Below are 22,011 nucleotides of genomic sequence, written 5' to 3'. Positions count from 1 at the left end.
GGGACGGGATGAAACGGACGAGGACATCGAAGGCAGAGAAAACCGCGAGAGGCCGAGGGACTACCGGTGTGCGCAGCCACTTCGTCCCGCAGCTGTCGCCAAGGCAGTGTTACGACTGCACAGTTTGTTCATTCGGCGTGTGGCACGGTGTGGGGCGGCTCTAATGAAAGGAGTTTATTAGGACGCGCGCCGACGGACGAGAGCGGGCGGACCGGCGGGGATTTGCATCCCTTATGCGTAATTTCGCTTCGATATTAGATTAGTCGCTCCCCGCGTTATCCGCGCGACACGCCGCTCATTAGTCTGCGAGACGAAAACACGCCGAGTGCTGGCGCACACTGATGCTGCTGCTGCTGTTACTACTACTGCTGCTGCGGCTGCTGCTGCTGCTGCTGCTCTTTTTCTTTTCTTCTTTTTTCCGCCTTACGGCGAAACAAAGGCTCCCGATGGGCCATTGTCTCGAAATTAGCAGTCTGTATCGTAACACCGACACCATCGATGTCGTCGACATGATCGTCGTCATCATCGTCATCATCATCGTCATCATCGTCATCATCGTCATCATCGTCATCATCATCATTATTCGTCGTCGTCATCGTCATCATGCTATTAGCACGGAGAAAGCAAAATCAATCGAGCATCGCGACACATCTCCGTCGAAAACTTGTGAAATCATTTATCGTATAACTACAAGCGTTCCGCGGAAACTCGAGCCAATTAACGCAGTGATATTTAGTAGGTAGAACGATCTTATGTACATCGACTTTCTAATAGTGTCTGTTGTTCGTGAAACTCTATATCGGGGTCAACCGTCACGTACAAACGACGAAAGGCGAGCAAGTGTTAAGTTTATTAATAAAACGAGAAGAGTAATTACGGAATTGGCGCTTGGATCGTTTTATCGAAGAAAGTTTGCTTTTAAACTACGCCAACCACATTTTCAGTTTGTTCTACAGTGTTTTTCTTTTTTGTCTAATTAGAATAGCATTAAGCGAGGAAATTGAGATCGTTGGATAAGTGAAATAATAACTTATTAAGATGAGATTAATAGCTGCACGAGAGTAATTCGAAACAACGTAGTTAAAGCATTCGCGTAATTGTTATTAAAAAAAAAATTAAACAATAACACAATATCAATTTTATCATTGGAAAATTATTGGTGCCGTTCTCATTTACATGAGAATCTCGATTACTCCAATTAACAAAGGCATTTTTTTATTTATTGGAGAATCTGATTCACCGAATGGATTTGGCGCGCAATTATCCCTTTAATAATTTTCCATTCGCACTTATATTTGACAAACGCGAAATATTTAACGTAATTCTGGGAATATGTGCGATACAAGTGTCAAATCATATAAATTAACGCGATGGAAAATCGTGTGTGAAATGCAGAGTGTGAATTTTTTCGAAATACGTGCGGCATTTACAAGCCGTAGTGTACATGTAGTTTAACTTCTTTCCATATTTAATATTTTCGCGAGCTGTTATGAGAATGCTATTTGTTTTTTTTTTTTTTTTTTCTTTCCCTTAAGCGTTGTGTCGCCGAGAATATCTTTTTTTTACATTTTCAAAATGTAGAAAAGCCTCGCCTTCCTTGCAGCACGCGCAGCTCATTTTATCCTCGCGGGACGGCTTGTTTGTCCCGCGAAGTAGTTCTTTCAAAGACAAACATTAAGTGAGCTTTTCGAAAACTTAATGAAACTTTGCTACGTGCACCGCCGGCGTTTATTTTTATTTAAACGAAGGCTCGTGAAGTTTATAAGGCAGTATCGATTTATTCCTAGCGAGAAAGCTACAAGATTTAGTAAATCTCTCCAATTTTTCAAATAAAACCTCGTATCGTAAAAATTATAAATTACTTTTTTACCGGTATTTTTTTATATTTTTTTTATTTATTTTTTTTACGTAAAACTCGAGTAATGAGAGAGGAAGAGATGCAAGGATTTTAGAATATTCGTTTATGATAAGTTCCATGCTATTATTCATGAATCAGATTACAGGTGTCTAGTATCGACATCTGAGTATCCAAGTGTCAATACGTTGTCACTCCAATGTAGCAATTCATGTAGTCGAGATCATGTTCGAAGATACTACATAAATCCGACGTTGCTTTACCGTCACGACGGTATTGTGATACAAACTATGGAATATTCTCTCGTGATTCAAATTTTTTTTTTTAATCTCTTTGCAAATGTATAATCTCGAATATTGCAAAACAGATTTTGGATGCGTTGCAATATTCAAATATTACAAATTGATGGCAAAATTGAAATTCAGAATCCGTATCTCCTCGGTAAGTGATTCAAAATTAGCTTTTTTTCGTTTTTCTATTATGCATTTAACATATTTATATTTGCGATGGAAGTTTTCTCAACTCCAAATGTTTGAACCTATATCCTTCACATAATACGTCCACGCGAATATTTATGATATTAGTTACGAGAGTAGATCTTTGGTACGCGCATGCTGCCTCAGTACGGGAAATTGTCGCGACACGTAATAAATCACGCGGGTAATTGCCTCAATTCGGCAGCTTTCGATATTCGCCGCTCACCACGGGACGTTGATAAGAACGTTAAAAACTCGGGATGATCAATCTTCCGAAGTAAATAATAATGGAAGCTCATTGATTCACGTCCTGCCGGATAGAGGCGCAACATCGTTCAGCCAGCGTTCGCATTGAAAAGCGATTTGAATATTCAAGCCGAACACGCTCGACCGACCGACATGCGAATCTCCGATAGTTAAAAGCCGGAGTCATCGGCAAAATCGGTGGTTTTTTCACCGTCGACGATAATTAATAGAACTTTATTGTCCCTTATTTCTTTTTTTTTCTTCCTCATAATTCGCGCGCTCTCAATTTTATCGTCGGCTTCCGCGAGCATCTGGCAAACCGAAATGTTCAGACCGGCTGACACAATGTGACACAATTATACACAAAGAGCGACAAGCTCAGCTTCATTTTCTCGCGTTTATAGCGCTTACTGCCGTTTTCTTCCGCCCCACGATACGTGCTCCACGATGTCGCTGATCCTTATTGTCGTGCCGGGCACAATCAATTGAAAGAACTCACAACGGTGAATGTCCACCGATATCAAGTTTCCGGTTAAATGTCGTTCGGGTTCTGCCGGTGCAGCTTGAAAGGGATCTCCATCGCATTGAAACGGGCTACGTACGTACGGTCTGCACTTGCATTCCCAACGTTGGACTCTCTATACGTCAAATTAACGATCTAGAATGACTACCACTATGAAAAAAGTCATCTTCCGGCGGAGTTCAAGCCCGATACGCGCGCATCGCTGCGCAATCCCTGAATCGTTGGAAAGATTGGCCGAAGAAAACGTTACCTCAGGCAAAAGATGCGACGGAGAATTTTCTTGAAAACTATCTATTCAAAGCAAAATTCTTTTAAATCCTATTATACAGCATTTGTAGATATTAATCGGTATTACCTCAAATTTTTCCTCGCTATCATTGAAACCATTTAACTTTAATTTTCAATAATACTGATGTAATTTTAACTTCTAATACTATCATTGTAGGAAAATATATCTCTGTAATACTTTTTGCATCTTCGATATCAAAACCTAGACTTACATGAATCAAAACTATGATTTTTTAAATAACGAATATATTTTACGCTATCAATTCTTGTAAATTAGCAGTTATATCTTTTTTACAAGAAATCCAATGAAAGTATCTAATGGTATAAATATTTATTATAGATATAGTTACTGTTCTTTCATAATTTCTATAAAAAGATTCAGCATTGATTTTACGGGTTTCAAAATATGATCTTATCTTTTTTTAATTATAATTTTTTGAATAACAAATTTCACGCTATTATAATTCTTGTAAATTACCAGTTATATCTTTTTTGCAAGAAATCCAAAGAAAATATCTACGGATATAAATATCTATTATAGATTTAGTTACAGTTCTTTCGTAATTCTATAGAAGGATTCAATACGCGCAAATCGAATTTCTTTCAGAACATTCAATTTCTTTTTTTTGTTACATATATAAAGAAAAGAAAAAAAATCGACATTATTTGATAAAGATCGTTTTAATTAACGCGAAATACGCGCCTTTGCAGTTTGTTTTCGTCGGAAGAGAGAGCTCCGAACGAGCTGCATCACACGAAGGAATCGATTTAAATCGAACGAATTGTACGACCGAGCAAAGTAGACAGTTGGAATTCGGTGTAGGGATGAGCGGTTCTAACAAAAAAAGCGTCATTCTCAGAATTGATCTGAATTGCAATGATTGAATCGGAGTAAAAAATTGCTACGCGTGTGGACCGATCTCTTAAAGATTTATTCTTTTTTTTACAAGACAGTTTAACGAGGTGCCCTTCTTACTCGCTGTAAAAAAAATCAAGCGATTCGATCAGTGATACATGTCTCCACATGTAACGATTTAAAAAGTTTCCATCTCGATAGCACAAACTCACTCTAATTACATTCCTCTGCAAGTATTTTTTTTTTCACCTCTACTATTAACGGAATTTTAAATTATTAACAGCAGTAATGAGAGAAACTTTGTCGAAACAATGCGAAATACAAGAGAAACATTCATTTACATGATACTCCAATTGGCGGATCCAAATGAACTGTTATTACATTTGCCGCGCGTTTAACGAAGCACATAAAAATTTCTATAAAGCTAATGAGATTTATGGGGGCCAAACTTAAATGTGCTATTTGCCACCACCTCGACCCTCGAGACGGCGAGAAGTTCACCAGAAAACTGGCGGATATGAGGTCATAGTCGGCACGCGGGCAAATTGTGCTGCAGCAACAATGCAATTTTCGCGGATTCGTTTAAGGCAGGATCAAAGTTCCGTGCACCGTTCCGTTCCGGCAGACCCGGAACGGCGCGCACGGATCGGTGTCTACGCCGATGAGTGGCATTGCGGTTCTGGACTTTGTTCGACGCTGATGGTCAATCTCCTTAAGAAGAACACCCGGGCTCCTCCGGAGGGAAGTGCCTGTCTCATTTGCGGCATCCGGCAGTTTGTTTCTCTCTCTCTCTCTCTCTTTTCCCATTCCTCGCGGATAATACCGGTCGAAATACGGTCGTTTGAAAGTGTTGGCTGCGGCGCGGCAGTTCCTTTTATCCCGAGAAACTTTTCACCGGTGTACTTTCCGCGTGTGCACGCTTCGCGGTACCGAGCACAACGCGCGCGAAATTGCACGTTTAAGTCTCTCTCTCTCTCTTCCTCCCTTCCTCCCTCTTTTCTTTCTCTCAAATTCAGGAGGAATGGCACGTATTAATGGCATTACCTCGCAGTCGTCGCGCTCGCGTGTCCATATTTGCCATCCCTTCTCACGCGCGATTTTTTTCTTTGAGGAACGGCAGCAATGTGTTTCTTCGCCCGCGGGGCACCGCGCCCGCTGATTTGCATATTGGAACAGCAAATACTCGAATACGCTTTAATAACGCGCCGCGACGGCTCGACTTATTCAGAAGTAAAAGTCGCGGCGCGGCACGGTCGCGGAGAGCCGCTCTATAAAATTCCGATACTTTATTGTGCCGAGCGGAGCTTTCAATTCTCCTTTACTGCTCGCCCTTTCCGGGAGAGTCTACGGCGCGTCACGAACTTTCGATAAATTGTAAATACCACCACCGGGCGTTCTCCGTTATTGAAAGACAGTCGCGAACTGATTGCCGATTGCTTTCGTATCGGCGATTTCCCGACGGCGTTTGTTTAAAGACTTTTATTATCGCTCCGCTGAAGTCTTTCGCTCCCTAAACTTTCGTGATATGCAAAACTAATAATGGGATTAAAATTAGCCTTTGTCGCCCTTTGTGTCTTGCTTTGATTTGAACATTATATTTGTTACAGAATCAAACGCACGTCGTAGCAACGCTTGCTGATATAACTCCGCTGCTGCGCAACGGTGTCGGTGAGTGATAGATATAACATTTTTTATAGAAGCTACGAATTTGAAAATTTAAATTGAAAAATTTTGTGATGTGCAAAACTAATTAAAATGAAATTAAAATTAGGCACGTAAAATTAGTTATTAAAGAGAAATCGTAAATCTCTTTGCTAGTCGTTAATCGAGAAGTTGTGAATTACATTGTATTCAAAGAACAATAAGTATATAAAATATTTTATATAAAATATTTTACATAAAATATTTCATATAAAAATTACGTTTGTATCCCTTGTAGAAGAATTCTTTCACTAATTTAGAGTGAATTGGGTAGACATTTTTCCTACCTTTCATTACTCTCAATATTAAGTACCTTCTTAACTTAAATTAAAATTAAATTAAATTAAGTCTTAAATTAAGGTTCTGCAAAGTCCGCTTGAAATTAAGTAGGTAGAAGGATGAAATTTTATTATTTATATTTAATCCTGAAGTTAAGCTCAAAAAGTAGCTTGTAGTTTGAAAAGCTCCTCGTTTATTATTGTTTATTCTGTAATATCTTATTTTGAAAGGAACTTTATTAAAAAATGTTCTAACATATAATTTTTACATAAAAATTTAATCGTGATCACGCTGCAAGATTCAACAGTACCCGACATCCAAGAAATATCTAAATAAATTTTTAACGCCATTGTGTCATCGAGAAATTGTAAACGTATGAAACAGTAAGCGCATCTAGCAACGTGTCATCGTACTAACAACGGATTCGCTCTATGTATTTTCCGTTCGCGTTGGCAGTGATAGACTTGTTTGGCAAACGGACGCGAATCTATTTTGCACGAGACTTCGACATGCCGTGGCCACACGGCGCGCCTGATGTGTAACACACGGCAAAAAAATCCGATATAAATCGAATCACCGTAAAGCATACTATTGTTTGACATAGTATATGTTGTGCACGGTGCCAGTGCATCGAACAATACTCGGTAAAATCTGACGGCGACTGTACGGCTAAAAATGATTCGCGAAACCATTCGCCGGCTATTTTTACGCTCTCATCAGCTGCCTACGCGGTCTTCTGGAAATAGCAAAATGGAATTTATTTGATAAAAATATAAGATATATATATAAAATAGTAAAAAAAATGAACGCGACAAGAGTTATACAGTTAATTCATAATGTACAGAGAGAACGCTAGTGAAGCTTTCGAATCATCGAGAGAGAGAGAGAGAGAGAGAGAGAGAGTCGGTCAGAAGGTCCTTTTAAATTCGCCGTTGTTCACTCTAGCGTGCTGTGCACAAAGAAGCCGCTTTTCGCCCACGAATCACTAGGAATTAGAAGAATTTGATAGGACGAGATAACTCGAAAATGAAAAGGGGGACCCACGTCGGCGTTCATTGTACGCGTGAAGTCAGACGTCCCGTTAATTAGACATAATAGAACATTCACAGCGAGATTTCACGCGCATATTTATACGGATGGCTTTGCCTGAGGTATTTCAGAAGTCGCGAGACTGCCGCGCGGAAGAGACTGGCTAGTTTCCTTTGACCCTACGGTCGTTTTAATTCCTCCCCCGGGCAATTAATCCCTCTTGCTCGATTAAACTCTTATTCTAGGTTTAATTAAAACTTCTTTTTCCCCGCCATTTCCAGGCGCTATTCCGATAAGATTGCGCATCGGTGACGCGCGACTCGCCTCTTACATGGAAACTAAATCTGCTACTAATTGATTTCCGAATCGGATAGGAAAGTTCTTAAGTTAAAGCACCGAGGTAGAATTATTTTCGGCTTGCAATGAAATTCGACTGAGCAACTTACATTGTATTATTGCGCAGCGGAATAGAAATAAGACCTATTTAAGTGACATTCCGAATAAATAACAAGATGTTATTTAACTCTCGTTCAAACTGCTGCTGCTGCTGCTGCTGCTGTAAGGTTGTATTGATTGATGTAGCCTTTCAAGATTTAATTTTGATAGATATTGTAATTTTTCTTGAAAGGAAATGTAACCCCATTTAATTTCGATTTGTTCGGCAACTGGATATTTCGCGTCTTGCCGAGTTTCATTTTGAAGATACGGCATATACAGCGCAACCGACAAGCGTTTTTAATACTGCGAGTCTGTTCTAACATTAGTTGATAACGAAGCAGACGTGTGCTGAGAAATAACAGGTTCGTTTCTAGAAGGCATCCGAGTAAGACTGCGTGTATATCTTTGCCCGGGGGAAAACTCGTTGGATATCTACGGCGCTTATTATTGGAGCTATAACGATCCACGATCGTCGTTATAACGATTTTAATTAAACGTGACTTCCAGAAGAACCCTCGCGTAATGGAGCGACAAATTAATTGCGATTCGAGGAAGCGTTTGATCTTTTTCCGACGCGACATTAAGAAGTGTCTACGTACACGAAATAAGTCGCGTTCGCGTCGATAAATGTAATCGATTCATTATTACTTGTTACGAACGTTTGTTTAGCCACAACAAAGATATATCTTTCTTTCAGCAAAGTTAGATATACTTTGAGAAATATCTTTAACTTTGTTACAAAAAAATCTACATATTATTTCCACGCTAATGCTTTGTACCTAAACGAACGATGCGTTCTCTTCAAATTTGTTTTATCATAACTTGAAATAAATGAGTATCATGGTTGACATTTTTTTGCATTATGTATATGCTTTCAGTTAGAAATTCAATTTGTAGAAACGCCATGTTTCAACGGAAAAAAATTCTGAAATAGAGAAAATTGCACTTTGTTTTTCAAACTCCGTTTCCTACGAACAGGTCGCAATTTGTCCTTTTAGTGTGAGGAATTGGAGTATAAAATATCGTTAGACGGATTAAACATCCTTGCTTTGAGTCACGTTTTGCTCATTATATAGGACGAAGGAAGAGTTGCACGGACAATCTTCCTTCTACGAATTTACCACGCGGCTAATAACTCACAATTTTCCGGAAGGAACCCTCCGGAAGATACAGCAAGTCTCTTTTATCGCCTATGCATCAATTAAGCGGGTGATCCGTCTTTCGTATCGTGCTACAAACATCCGATACGGAACGAATAGGGGAGGGGGAGGAGGGGGAGGGAGGGAGGGAGGATGGGGTCCAACGCTTATTTCCCGTCGAAGTTCCCGATTAAGTGACACTTAATATGAATTAATGCCCGCTTCCTCGAGGGCGAGAGCAGAGCACAGGCAGGCCGACGAGATGAGGCGGAGAGAGGCGAAGCGAGGCGCGCGAATATATTCTGCGAAGTCGAAACCGCAACGCGACCGTAGCCACCAAGTTACAAACTATTTCGAGTTCCCATCGATCAAGTTGAAAGTCGCTTGTCGGCCGAACGAGCATGAATCAGCGAGGCTTATTGAGCATTGGACGTATCTGGAGCTCTCTCGATCTGCCGCGATCTGCAGATCGGGAATACCACGGCGGAGAAAGCGACGAACGTTGTTTGTCGGTTTCCGGAGCGGGGGCGAGGATATGAAATGGGAAGGAACGCGAAAGAGACAGAAGGAGAGAGAGAGAGAGAGAGAGGGAAAGAGAATAGTTCTGGTTCGGCAGCTACTTAAAAATTGATCGAAACCTTTTTACGACTGGTGGTCGATGCAAGGATGAATGCAAGGATACTCCGAATATCGTGGGCCCCAGAAGAAACGCGTTGCGTCTCCACGCAGCGAGGAGAAGGAAAGACCGGTTCGCAGCTGTTCGTGCAAGTTCGGCAATCGAATCGCACAAGTCGTGCACATACCCGTTCTTCTCTTCATCTCTCTCTCGGTAGTTCGCCAGCCACCAGTCCCCTGTGTGCATCCTTCGATGCTGTGACGGTAGCCGGGATGAGTATGCGCTGCGTATGCGTGGAAACGAGCGCGCTACGTGCTCGCGTTCTCCGCCTTCTCATGGAATAGTTCTACTAGAACAGAACGAAGACGCTCTCCGTCTCGAATGAGATCTCGAGCGAGATGGAGACGACTGGTAAAGACGGCGCAAGATGTCACTGTCCCTCTATCGTCGTCAAGGATTGTCCACGACGACGACGACGACGACGACGACGACGACTCACGTAACGCTCGAGCTAGTTTCGGACGTGCACCTAGTCCACGTCTTTTGTCTACTGTCGCTTTGCGTTTCGCCTGGACATTCGAGAAAGGCCTGGTTAAATACAGAAGCTAGCTCTCTGGTCATACCAAGCGACTCGCGACTTGTAGAGCAACGTCACATCCTTAGAAATCGTACAATGCAACTGTTTAATCGTTTAATTACTGGATAAGTAGAATTTAGGTTTAATTAAAACGCATTATCGAATATTTACATACGTGAGAACATTAAAGCATAGCACGAGAATAGGACCATCTCCTTACTTTTTCGATATTTACTCGTAACGATGATAGCGCATTCATCGATATCTTCCTTTTTCGATGCCTCACGGTACGGATATCGATATTTTTTGTCGGCTCTAATAACGAGTAAAGTGTCGATGCTTTTTTCCGATACCATGTCCCCGGTCTCGCCCTGTGCAGGACCGACCGAGAGAACGGCGAGAAGATACAGACAGGTTGCGTGCAATGTCCGCTCGTTCTTCTCTCTTCCCTATACGCTCGTCGCACATCGCGAGTCCGTACGTCGATCGCGTGTAATGGTAGCGGCGCACACGGCCGTGTGCGTGCATTACACCGAGGGGAGAAAGACGCCGCTTCGCGTACGAAACGCAGGACGTCCTCGTCCTATCCCGAGGTCCTGCGGTAGGCGCGTGCTCACTCCACTTGGGTGCCGCCGCTCGCCGCCGCTATGTGTGAGTGCTGCCGCCACCGGTCTCGGTGGGGGTAGAAACGATTGGTGGTGGACGCTGCGTCGAGTTAGATGCCGAGGAGATCTCGCTCGTCAGTCGTGCGGTGGCCGTCGTACCGAGCGTTACGGTCGCCGCTGTCGTAGGGAGACGGTCTCTGCTCCGATCCTCTACCTCTGTCTATTTGCCCACTGCCGCCTTCGTTATCGCGGAGCGTTTGTCGCTTAGGTCGCGAAATCCTCCTTTTCTCTTGTCGTTCCTCTTTTCTTTCTTCGACGGAATCTCTCTCTTGTCTTCTGGAGTCTTGTTAGAGTTTTGCTGATATTTCGATGGACCTTAATCGAGAGCGTGTTTGCTTCAGCATCGACATCAAGGAAGTACTGTGATGTGCGGGATCTTGTAATGGCACATTTCGGAACTCGATTCGAGGAGTTTGCACGAGACGTCAATGTCGCGCGGATAACAGGGTACGTCCCCCTAGTCGGAATGCGGAATGTCGTAGCAAGACGCGACATTAGTTTGTCAGCGAACCACCGTAAGTGGATAACATTCTGATACAGGGTTGATGTCTGTTAAACGACTTTGACGTGACGTGGCGTGATTCGGTAATCATTGCCAATCGTTCTAAAAAAAACTATCGAGTCCGAGTCGAATACGAAGTTTAGAGAACATCGCGCGAACAATAGAATAGCTTATCTTCGTCTGTAAAAACAAAACAAAAACAAAAAAACGTACCAATTATACAGAGTATCCGTACCGCGTCGAACAAATCATCGATGCTTTAAAGTGATGTAGTGTAAACGATCTTGGATATAAGTTGAAGCTACGTGATAATAATTACGATTTCGAGATCATATTAACGAATCGACTATCGTTAATTTATACAGTGGGCGTTTCATGTCAGTCTATAAAGGCTCACCGCTAATCGAATCGAAGTGAGTCTTATATTGCTACGGAGCGAACGGTTTCAGTGACCAACCGCTCGTCCAGGCTTGCGTGAATAAACGCGCAGCTCAGTGGGCTATAACCGGTAACGCGACGCGGTCGCGCGGCGTGTGATGATTAGGGGACAGAGAACCGGTACCAAGCGCAGGCAACGAGTTCACTAAAGATGCGTGGGCTCGTCGGTCGGCACGAAGGTCCCGGGAGAAGATCGCTGTCGCTGTCGCTGTCATTGGCCTATTACTGCCTGCTCGTGCCAGTGTACCACGTGCTCGCTGTGACCAGTGAGCTGCCGCCGAGGCTCGATTTGCCCGATTATTGTTCGTGGGATTCGCGCCAGGATGGTGCGCTTACCTGCGTGCATCGTTACACGGGCAACGACTCGCTCAGGACGAACTTTTCTCAGGCCACAAGCGAGTACGTGACCTCCATGAACATCGTCTGCGAGGACTCGGATCTGGAAGAGGACAATGGCGTACTCAGCGTGGACAGCTTCCTTCATCTATGGCGGCTACGGTCGTTGAAGCTGACCGGATGCAAGTTAGTGCACTGGCCGGCCAAGTTACTCAGCGGACTGCGCGATCTTCGTAATCTGACTGTTAGAACGCTGAATGGACGCAAAACCAAGTATAGTTTGGAGCTGGAAAGCGGCGCTTTCGACAATACGCCGCAGATCGAAAAACTCGATCTGTCGTGGAACAATATCTGGCAAATACCGGATCGCCTGTTTTGCTCTTTATCGAACTTGGTAACTTTAAACATCTCGTGGAATTCGATGAAGGATATCACGGAACTCGGATTTCAAGATGTCAATGAAGAGAAAGTATCTGAAAAGCATCCGCGACGTCAACTGGAATCGACATCGGCTCCTCTCCCATGTTCCTTGGATGTGCAATCGTTGGACGTGTCGAACAATCAAATCTCTGTACTACCAATCAATGGATTCTCGTCGTTGAAACGTCTCAGAGTATTGAATTTGTCTAGCAATGCGATCTCCATAGTAGCGGACGAGGCTCTGCACGGACTCAGGTCCCTTGAGAGCCTCGACCTATCTGGGAACAAAATCGTCGCTTTGCCGACGGCGATGTTCCGGGACGCGACCAAGTCGCTGAAGGAGCTGAGATTGCAAAACAACTCTATCAGTGCACTGTCGCCCGGTTTGGTGTCAGACATGAATCAACTGGTCGCCCTCGACTTGTCAAGAAACGTCCTGACCAGCTTGTGGTTGAACTCTGGGACATTCTCCGGATTGATACGCCTCGTACTTCTCAACTTATCTCACAATCGGATTACCACGCTAGATCCGGCAATCTTCAAAGATCTCTATACTTTGCAGATTTTAAATCTTCAATTCAACGAGATAGAATCGATAGCAGCGGACACTTTCTCGCCGATGAGCAATCTGCACACCCTGGAATTAGCTCACAATCGTTTGAGTTATCTTGACGCTTATTCCCTGAACGGATTATTCGCGCTCTCGCTGCTGGCCTTGGACTCCAACTTGCTCGGGGGAATTCATCCAGATGCCTTTCGGAACTGCTCGAGCATGCAAGATTTAAACCTGTCCGGCAACAATCTTGACAGCATACCGGTGGCGCTAAAAGACATGAGGATATTGCGGACCCTCGATCTGGGCGAGAACCAGATCAGAAGCCTGAATAAGCCCGGTTTCCGAGGAATGTCAAGCCTGTATGGTTTAAGAATGATCGGTAACGAGATCACCAACGTCACGCAGGAAGATCTCGTAGAATTGCCGGCGCTGCAAATCTTAAATCTGGCCAGAAACAGAATCGAATTTGTGGAGGACGGTGCGTTTGCTGGCAATCCGGCGCTTCAAGCTCTTCGACTCGATTCAAATTTGTTGCAGGACATGTCTGGCATCTTTGCGAGCGCGCCCGGTGTTTTGTATCTGAACATGTCTGACAACATGATCACGCAGTTCGATTACAGCTACCTGCCTGAGAAATTAAATTGGATGGATTTACATAAAAATCTTATTACGGATCTCGGTGTCGCGCCACGGAATATGAAATTGCAGACGCTCGATGTGTCGTTTAATCGGCTAACGAGGATACATTCTCGATCGATCCCAGATTCCATCGAGCTACTGTTCGTCAACAATAACTTGATATCCTCCGTAGAGCCGCAGACATTCTTCGCAAAGACGAATCTCACTCGAGTGGATCTCTACGCGAATCTGATCGTCACGATGAACCTCTCAGCGTTCCAACTTACCGCGGTGCCATCTAACAGGCAACTTCCGGAGTTCTACATCGGCGGAAATCCCTTTATATGCGACTGCACCACGGAGTGGTTGCAGAGGATCAATTCGTTTACGCTGAGACAGCATCCGAGGGTGATGGATCTCGAGTCCGTTTACTGTAGATTACCTTACGATCGTCACAAGTCGTTTATACCGCTGTTGGAGGCCAAACCCTCGCAATTCTTGTGCACTTACAAGGCGCACTGCTTCGCTCTCTGCCATTGCTGTGATTTCGACGCTTGCGACTGCGAGATGACATGTCCGATCAATTGCACGTGTTATCACGATGAGTCCTGGTCGGCGAACGTCGTCGACTGTTCCAACTCTGGTTATAAAACCTTGCCGGGTCGATTACCGATGGATGCGACGGAGGTTTATCTCGACGGGAACAATTTTGGGGAACTGAATTCCCATTCGTTCATCGGCCGGAAAAATTTACAGATACTTTATGCGAACGACAGCAACATCATCGCGATCCGTAATCACACCTTCAGTGGTCTGAAGCGGCTGCTTGTACTACATCTGGAGAACAACAAGATAAGCGTGCTCAACGGCGTGGAGTTAATGCCGTTGGAAAATCTGAAGGAGCTGTACCTGCAGAATAATCTGTTGACGTACATTGATAATGGTACGTTCTTACCGCTGCGTCAGCTAGAAGTCTTGCGTCTAGAGAACAATCGACTCGGCACTTTCGCCCTCTGGCAACTGGGCCAGAATTCGTATCTAGTCGACATCGGGTTGTCAAGTAATCCGTGGAATTGCGAGTGCTCGTATCTAGATCGCGTACGGGAGTGGATGTCCCGTAACCGGGCGAAGATCATCGACTGGCGTAGCGTCACCTGTTCCCTCGGCGTGCCCATAACTCTTCCTGCGAACGGATCGGTCATAAATTGCGCGGCATTAACGGGCACGACTTCCGTCGTCGAGACGCATCCGCTGGAGGCTTATCTCCCGTTGCTGCTGGCCACAGTCGTGCTAATTTTCGCAGCGGTCGCGTTGGTGTGCGGCGCAATCAGGCATCGTCGTACTCTGAGAACCTGGGCCGCGAGTAGATGCGGTCTGCGGGCGTGCTACAAGACCGCAGCCTTCGAGGATCAGGAGAAACCGTTCGACGCCTACATCTCCTATTCTGCGGTCGACGAGGCTTTCGTCTCGACGATTCTCGTGCCGGGTCTTGAAACTTCGTATAGGCTGTGCTTACACTATCGAGATCTCGGTGCCGGCAGCAACGTTGCCGACGCCGTAGCCGAAGCGGCTGACTCTTCGAGGCGCACTATTCTCGTATTGTCCAAGAACTTTCTGCACGGCGAGTGGTCCAGGTTTGAATTCAAGGCGGCCCTGAGGGACGCTCTCAAGGGAAAGGGCCGCTCGGTAATTTTACTTCTGGTGGGCGGTGTGTGCCCACGGGATCTCGATGCCGATCTCAAAAAGAGAATTTCGTCGCATACTGTGCTGGTATGGGGGGACAAGTTGTTCTGGCAGAAGCTGAGGTTCGCCATGCCGGACGTGTCTCCTGTTCCCGTTCCCGTTTTAGAGAGACCCCTGCCGTTGCCACCGCCGCCGCCACCACCGGTGCATCATCAATGGACGTAGAGCTGCCGTTATTTAGGTAAGAAAGAAAATAACATGTTCCTTCGTTTTTAGAATAGTACACACGTTAATGTCCCTCATATAACAGAACGTTTGCTTCATGTATTTCAAACTCTGCCTTTGTATGAAGTTATTCATATATCACGAAGAAAAAAAGAAACACGAAACTCTGAAAAGTATTTTTGTAATATTAAACTTCGTACGTTTAACTCATAAAGCAGGATTTTATCAAAATTCAATAAAGAACTGGCTCGATATTACAAATGTAGAAATGGTTTTACAATAATTTCGAATTGATCCTCCATAGTATACATATCTGATGGATATTTGCATATGAATATCTATTTCATATCGTCCAGTAGATTTCGAAATATCCGATAGTACTATTATTGTTTATTGCCGCACGAACAAACTTTTATACAAAAATTATGTTTTGTGATGTTGAAATTAAATAACGCGGAATTAAATAATATTTATTTCGATGACATAATTTAGGAGGAAAAATAAATATAACATAATTGAAATGCATTATACGACATTTTTGTTATTTCTCTTTGAAATGATTTTCTCCTGCATCAACAATAACGATTATTCGTAACTAAATCTATGATTGGATATGACGTAATATATGATATTCATAATTGTGAATTACGAATTTATGCATTTTCCTTTAGCTACTGCAATGCTCAAGTTTATATAACAGATTATACCATATCGTTCAGATACGAATAAAGATTCATCTAAAGAGTTACTGCAATTCTAGACGCACACATTATATAATATCGTATCATTTGGATACATGAATCTTACAATTTCTCATACAGTGTACAAGAGCGAGTATTATTTCCTCAGCAATAATCTTTCTCGATGAAAGATCGTGTACATAACGCGCCTTTGTATCCCAAAATGGGAGTAACGTTGCTTCCGGTTGCTGAATACTTACGATGGGAAGTTGGCTAAGTACAAAGTCGTTCGTCGTTAACCCAATAGAATTCATAATCGATGTTCGCGTGCCCATAAAAGCGCTGAGCGACGCGCGTGGTACCTATATAATGGTAACGGTTCAAATTATATATAATTCCTAAACGACAGGCTAACGAGGCGGTGGTAGTCATGCCATTGAACGCTCTTCTACTCGACCTGTAGCCCATTTAACGGCGACACATTTCGCGCTATTGTGATCGGGGGCATGAATGAGGTCATCTTTCGGCGGTCGGTTTTGCACGAACATATGGGTCGACGGGAAATATACGAAAAGTCGCATTAAATCCGTCGTTACATGTCCGCCAGTGGCCAGCGAACTAGGAAAGTCCATCAATCGTCCGGACCATTTGTGCTCTCATAACTATTCTCACTCAATTAGCGATTAAGTTCGCTTTGTCCGAATCCAATCCCCTGCCAGAAGCACGGGAGACCGTAAACTCGGCAATCGTTCATTCTTAAATGTCGATTTCGCAATCAATTTGACGAAGGTCTCGCATGTTGTACGATTGATGTAATTTTCGTAATAAATTCATTCGTATTCTCACACGCTATTAATATAAATGGATGAGTGACAGCAATCATATATAATGAATTCATTTAATTGAAAAATGCTTTCTCAACAATCTTGTTTTATCAAAGTTCTTCAACTATGTGGAACTGATAATAAAATTGTACAATTATTTATATTCAAGAAAATTATATAATGCAATTCTAAGAAGTCTTGAAAGAGTTGTACAATAAATTTTGCTCGTATAATGAAAAAATTGCTAAATTAGATTCAATTAGTGTAAATAATAAATATTGCCAATAACAGCGATACAATAATAAAGTTAAGTATTTGATATATGGAAATCTTGGCAATATCTTATTGGCAACATTATTTGCACTAATTGAATTTAATTTGCAAAGCCTTACATTGAGTTATTTCTCGGTTATTTAATTACTAAATTAAAAAATTTTTATAAAGTTTTGTTATGTTCTTCTCGAATATTTGAAATCAAAATGCATTACATTTGTAAGAAATAAGATCAGAAAGTTGAACGTTATATTGATTTTCTGATGTAGTTTAAAGAAAAGATCATGTGTTATGAAAATGTAAAAAAGTCTTATTCTTCTTCTTCAAAGTATGAAGTTTAAAATATATAGCTCATGTTTAAAAATATAGATTTCATGTTTAGAAAACATTTCACAATAAAATCTCGCCAATAATTGTCAACTATTTTATATTGTTATGATACATAAGAAGTGCTAAAATTTCTTAATACATTTAATTTTAACTTTTTTAACTTCTTAATTGCAATAGTATTATTTGCCATGATTTACAGTTTACGAAAATAGAGATGTGACAAATACGCATGTCACATCTCCATTACGTTTATATTTGCTTTGTAATAAATGTATACCTAATGTATATTTCGTTCGTCATTTCGTTCTATGAATTTACTACAATAACCAGCTGCAATAACAAGCAAACAGCAAATATGCATTTATCAGAGTTGAAATCAGAAACTGGAATCTAGTTAATACATCTATAATGTTCAATATTGTATTAGACTATGATTATTAGATTTGGTTCAATAGCCTTTCCGTTTACAATAAAAAAAAATATTCTTTTCGCGACAGAGCATTTTGTCTTTATTGTAAAGTAATGACAAAATCGCTTTCACTTTATTTAATTTAATATGATAATTAAATTATATTGTAATAAATTATATTTTACTCTCTTTGTTTTCGTGCATGCTCTAAAAGGAAATTTTCACCACAATCATTTAGTGGCCGTAATGTAATGTATAATTGTCTAAAATAACTCATTATTGCACATTTAACAGCGATTTTATTTCACATTCTGCCCTCTCGCATCGGGAAATGACGAGTAATTTCGTGATCCGCCTGCTCGTCCGCCCGACTCGTCCGCCCGACTCGTGCCTTTGTAATCACCAGCCGAATAGAATTATCTCTGTCGCGCAGATCGGCAATGTGGAAAAGGGAGGCCGAATGCGACGGACGTTACATTAAAGCCAACGCGACGCGCGGGAAAATTAGGAAAGTCAATTGATCGTCCGATTCCCCGCAAGCTCGCAACAATGCCTTTCTCCCCTGACCACAAACTGCCAGACAGGCTCCCCCGATTTTCTTTGTATCAGGTGACCGGCCATTCGCTGCGTTAACTTTCCGCGACACGCTTCAGTTTCAGCTGTTACCTCGAGAGCTCCGCGTGAAATGGTGGTCATGGCTCGAAAGGGCGAGCTGAAGATACGAGAAGGGCCGGGGGGAAAGTCCAGAAGGTCCCTTTTTACCCCATAAACTTCCAGGCTGGCGCCTGCGTGGTCGCCGCTTCCATTAAAAGCTAAGTCGCCGATAAGCTGCATCGATACCAGTTCTCTCTCTCTCTCTTCTTCTTTTTCCCTCTCTCTTTCTTTCCCAACGGGATTACGCAAAGAAGTTATTTAGCCAGAACGTGGAAATGCTTATTGTCACGTTAGTTCACGAGCTCGTCTATTCTCATAGTAGGGTGTCGCAGCCATTCGCTTTCTGCCGGATGGACCGCAAATGGATGCGATTTGCGAAATCTTGAGACGGTTGCACGGAGAACGCCGGCCGCTTTCGCCAGCTTCACGAAGAGAAACGATCTTGCGTTTCTTTTTTTTTTTATCGTGATTTATCGCGTTCCATACGCCTACTGTTAAGGGCGGGATTTCGTTGTCAGTTTCGGTTTCGAGTATGATGTACGACATCGCGGCTGGAAACAACTTTTTATCGATTAAGCTATCATACGATAGTCCGTAACGAGCGTTTAAGCGCCCGTCGCGCGGCAATTCGATATCGTCGTCGTCGCGCCGCCGCCGCCGTCGTCGTCGAATTCGGCCCCTTTTCTCGACTTCGAGCGGAAACTTACGGCCATGTAGAATAGGACTCGTTAAGGGTAGTTTCTCGTATTTTCGGTGATGGGATTTCCGAACGTTCGCGATCTTTTCCCCTTCGTGCGATTCGCGATCCTTCGAGGAAACCATTTAACTGCTCGTCGCGCGATAACGTCATCGTGAAGGCGGAGCTTTTCAATCTTCTCAGAGGAAAAAAAAAAGAAAAAACCGGTCCAGGCGGTCGCAAAGTAAAACGCCTTAATAGAACTCCCGTCGACGGAAGAACGTACTCGAAATGTCTACGAAAGGGCAGGTGGAATCTTCGATCGTAGGTATACCTGCCTGCGCCGTTCGTTCTGTACTTGACAAGGGCGCGCCCGAGTCCAGAAGACAAATGGGTTCGCTGTCGACCTTGCATACTCTCTCGGAGAAAAGGAACAAGAAATTGAAAAGTGATTTGTATACTAATTCGTTTCTCGCACGCTCGTAGGTGGCCGAGCACGTTTCGGCGTACGTTCTAAGCGTATAGACCTTCGGTGCGAGATGGCCGTTCATTATGCTCTCCATACACGCCGTACTTTAGTCATATTAGGGAAACAAGTGTAGTTAAAATACGATCCCAACTTCTATCTAAGCGCGTGTGTCTCCCAAGTACGGGAACTCGCTTGGAATTGCGGAAGCGGAATGCAGCGGCATCCTGAATAATTTCAGATTATTACGAATTTATCATAAGAAACACACTGTTCCGATATAGCGTGTGTTAAACTATGTTATTTAGTTCGTCGCCTGGAAAAATCGAAAACGGTACATGTCGCGGCTAATGTTTGCGCGCTAATTTTGCGCTGATTTTTACAACAGCACGATTCCACGCTTCGTTGCATGCCTTATCCGAAATAGCGCTCGTATACATAATCTAGTGGATTACGTGTTTAAAAGTCACGCATCGTGAAAGGAAATAAGAGTGACGCGGGTCTGCTCGACTCGAGCAGTTGAGCGCGTGAGTTTTTCGTACGTGCGATGCAGGTAAATAAGCGTGTGCTAGACTAGACCGGTAATCGATGCTCAAGAATTCCTGCGAGAAAATGTATCGCGAGAGGCGAGATCTAACGACGGAAATGGCCGAACAAGGCGCCAAGTTTCTTAATTATTAGTTTATAATTACGCTCGAGTTAATTGTAATAACGTAACATATATATGTATATATATGTAATATATGTATATACATTTTTCTTCGTTTGGATCGATTACGTATTCGTGCGTCTGAAAGCATCGCGCCTCCAAATTAATTACACTAGATGCTACGTCTTTAGTATACCTTCGCTCATTATAATTTTCTACACGTTGTACAAACTGCGCGATAAACTTTATGGCACGTATTACGAGGAAGATTATATCTGAGCGTCAATTATGAACACGTTGAGAAAGAGTTGCATCATTAATCAAAATGCGAAGATAACAACAGCTTATGCCAAACAGAAGAAATCGAAAAAAAATTGATTAACGAAACGAGATGGCGGATGTATCTAAAAATTAAGTATGGAGCGTATTGCTAAGATTAGCAAAAAATTTACGTCAACGAAATTGTAGTAATGAAGTAGCACAGCTGTCTTCACACGCGCGACTCCGTCTCGAATTATCCTGCATTAATATTCATTGGTTTTGAACTAAAAATATTTCATATTCCCATTACATCATTACTTTCACTGTTACTCTAATTGAATTATTAACTAGATTTATTAATATTACAGGTAAATGGGTTACAAATGAAAATCTATTATAATAATTGTTCTCTATTTTCGTAATTTAACCTATAAATTATTAAATTGCTTAAATTAACATTACATTTCAACATTAGAAAATGAACAATAGGATAGGTCGATATATGAAAACAACTATTTAAAGATGAGCCTTATTCGATTCTAACTATTCGGTCATACGTCTTAGTGAAGTGGTTAAGACACCTGTCCCGGAAAGTCGAGAGGTTGCAGGTTCGATCCTTGACTGAGGTGTTATTTTTCAACGAATTCTCTGGGAACAGTGTTTGGAAAGGGATATAGATAAGGATACAGATAAGAGGATAAGATATATATATATATATATATATATATATATATATATATAGATATATATATATATATAATATTAGCATTTGATATAGATATGTTTGTTAGCATCGTTTTTATTAAACTGATTATCAATGTAATATCATGATATTATTCTTCTTGTTCAACTTATAATTATGAAAATTTATTCTGCACGCAGTTTGATGAATTTGAAAAAATATGTAAAATCGAGAGAAATATTGACACGAAGATCCAGTTATGACTGAATAAAGCTCATTTTTAATTAAATTGTGTTTTAAAAAAGTATATAAAAAATAGCATTTCTAGTAATGCGTAAAATACATTTGTTTATTTTATATTCTATTTTTTTTATTTGCATAAATACTTAATAACAGCAGATTATTTTACGCTAGCAAAATGTAAAATAATTTATTATCAAAAATCTTTATTTTTATTTTATTTTTAATTTTATGGAACTTAATACTTTTAATGAAAACTGTACGTAAAATCGTGTATTTTTTGTTTTATCTACGCACACAAAAAATTAAAGTGACCTAAATATCTAAAATTTCAACCAGTTCCTCAGTATTTAGCGCGTTTCAACTTTCAATGTAAAAATTAGTTTTTATTAGTTAATTAA

The 22,011-nt window shown here is 41.9% G+C and overlaps 1 protein-coding gene across 1 annotated transcript in view; it reads left to right on the top strand.

The window, feature by feature from the left end:
• The first annotated feature begins 10,724 nt into the window (after positions 1-10,724).
• Positions 10,725-22,011, top strand: part of LOC105200897 (toll-like receptor 6) — a 60,788-nt gene continuing 49,501 nt past the window's right edge. The window contains exon 1 of the mRNA XM_011168699.3: positions 10,725-15,482. Coding sequence (XP_011167001.1) covers positions 11,780-15,466 — 3,687 coding nt within the window. The 5' untranslated portion in view covers positions 10,725-11,779 and the 3' untranslated portion in view covers positions 15,467-15,482. The remainder of the gene's footprint in view (positions 15,483-22,011) is intronic.

This window comes from Solenopsis invicta, chromosome 8, assembly GCF_016802725.1.
Source record: "Solenopsis invicta isolate M01_SB chromosome 8, UNIL_Sinv_3.0, whole genome shotgun sequence".
Taxonomy (NCBI): domain Eukaryota; kingdom Metazoa; phylum Arthropoda; class Insecta; order Hymenoptera; family Formicidae; genus Solenopsis; species Solenopsis invicta.
Note: the sequence above shows the minus strand (reverse complement) of the source record. Positions and strands in the feature narration are given on the sequence as shown.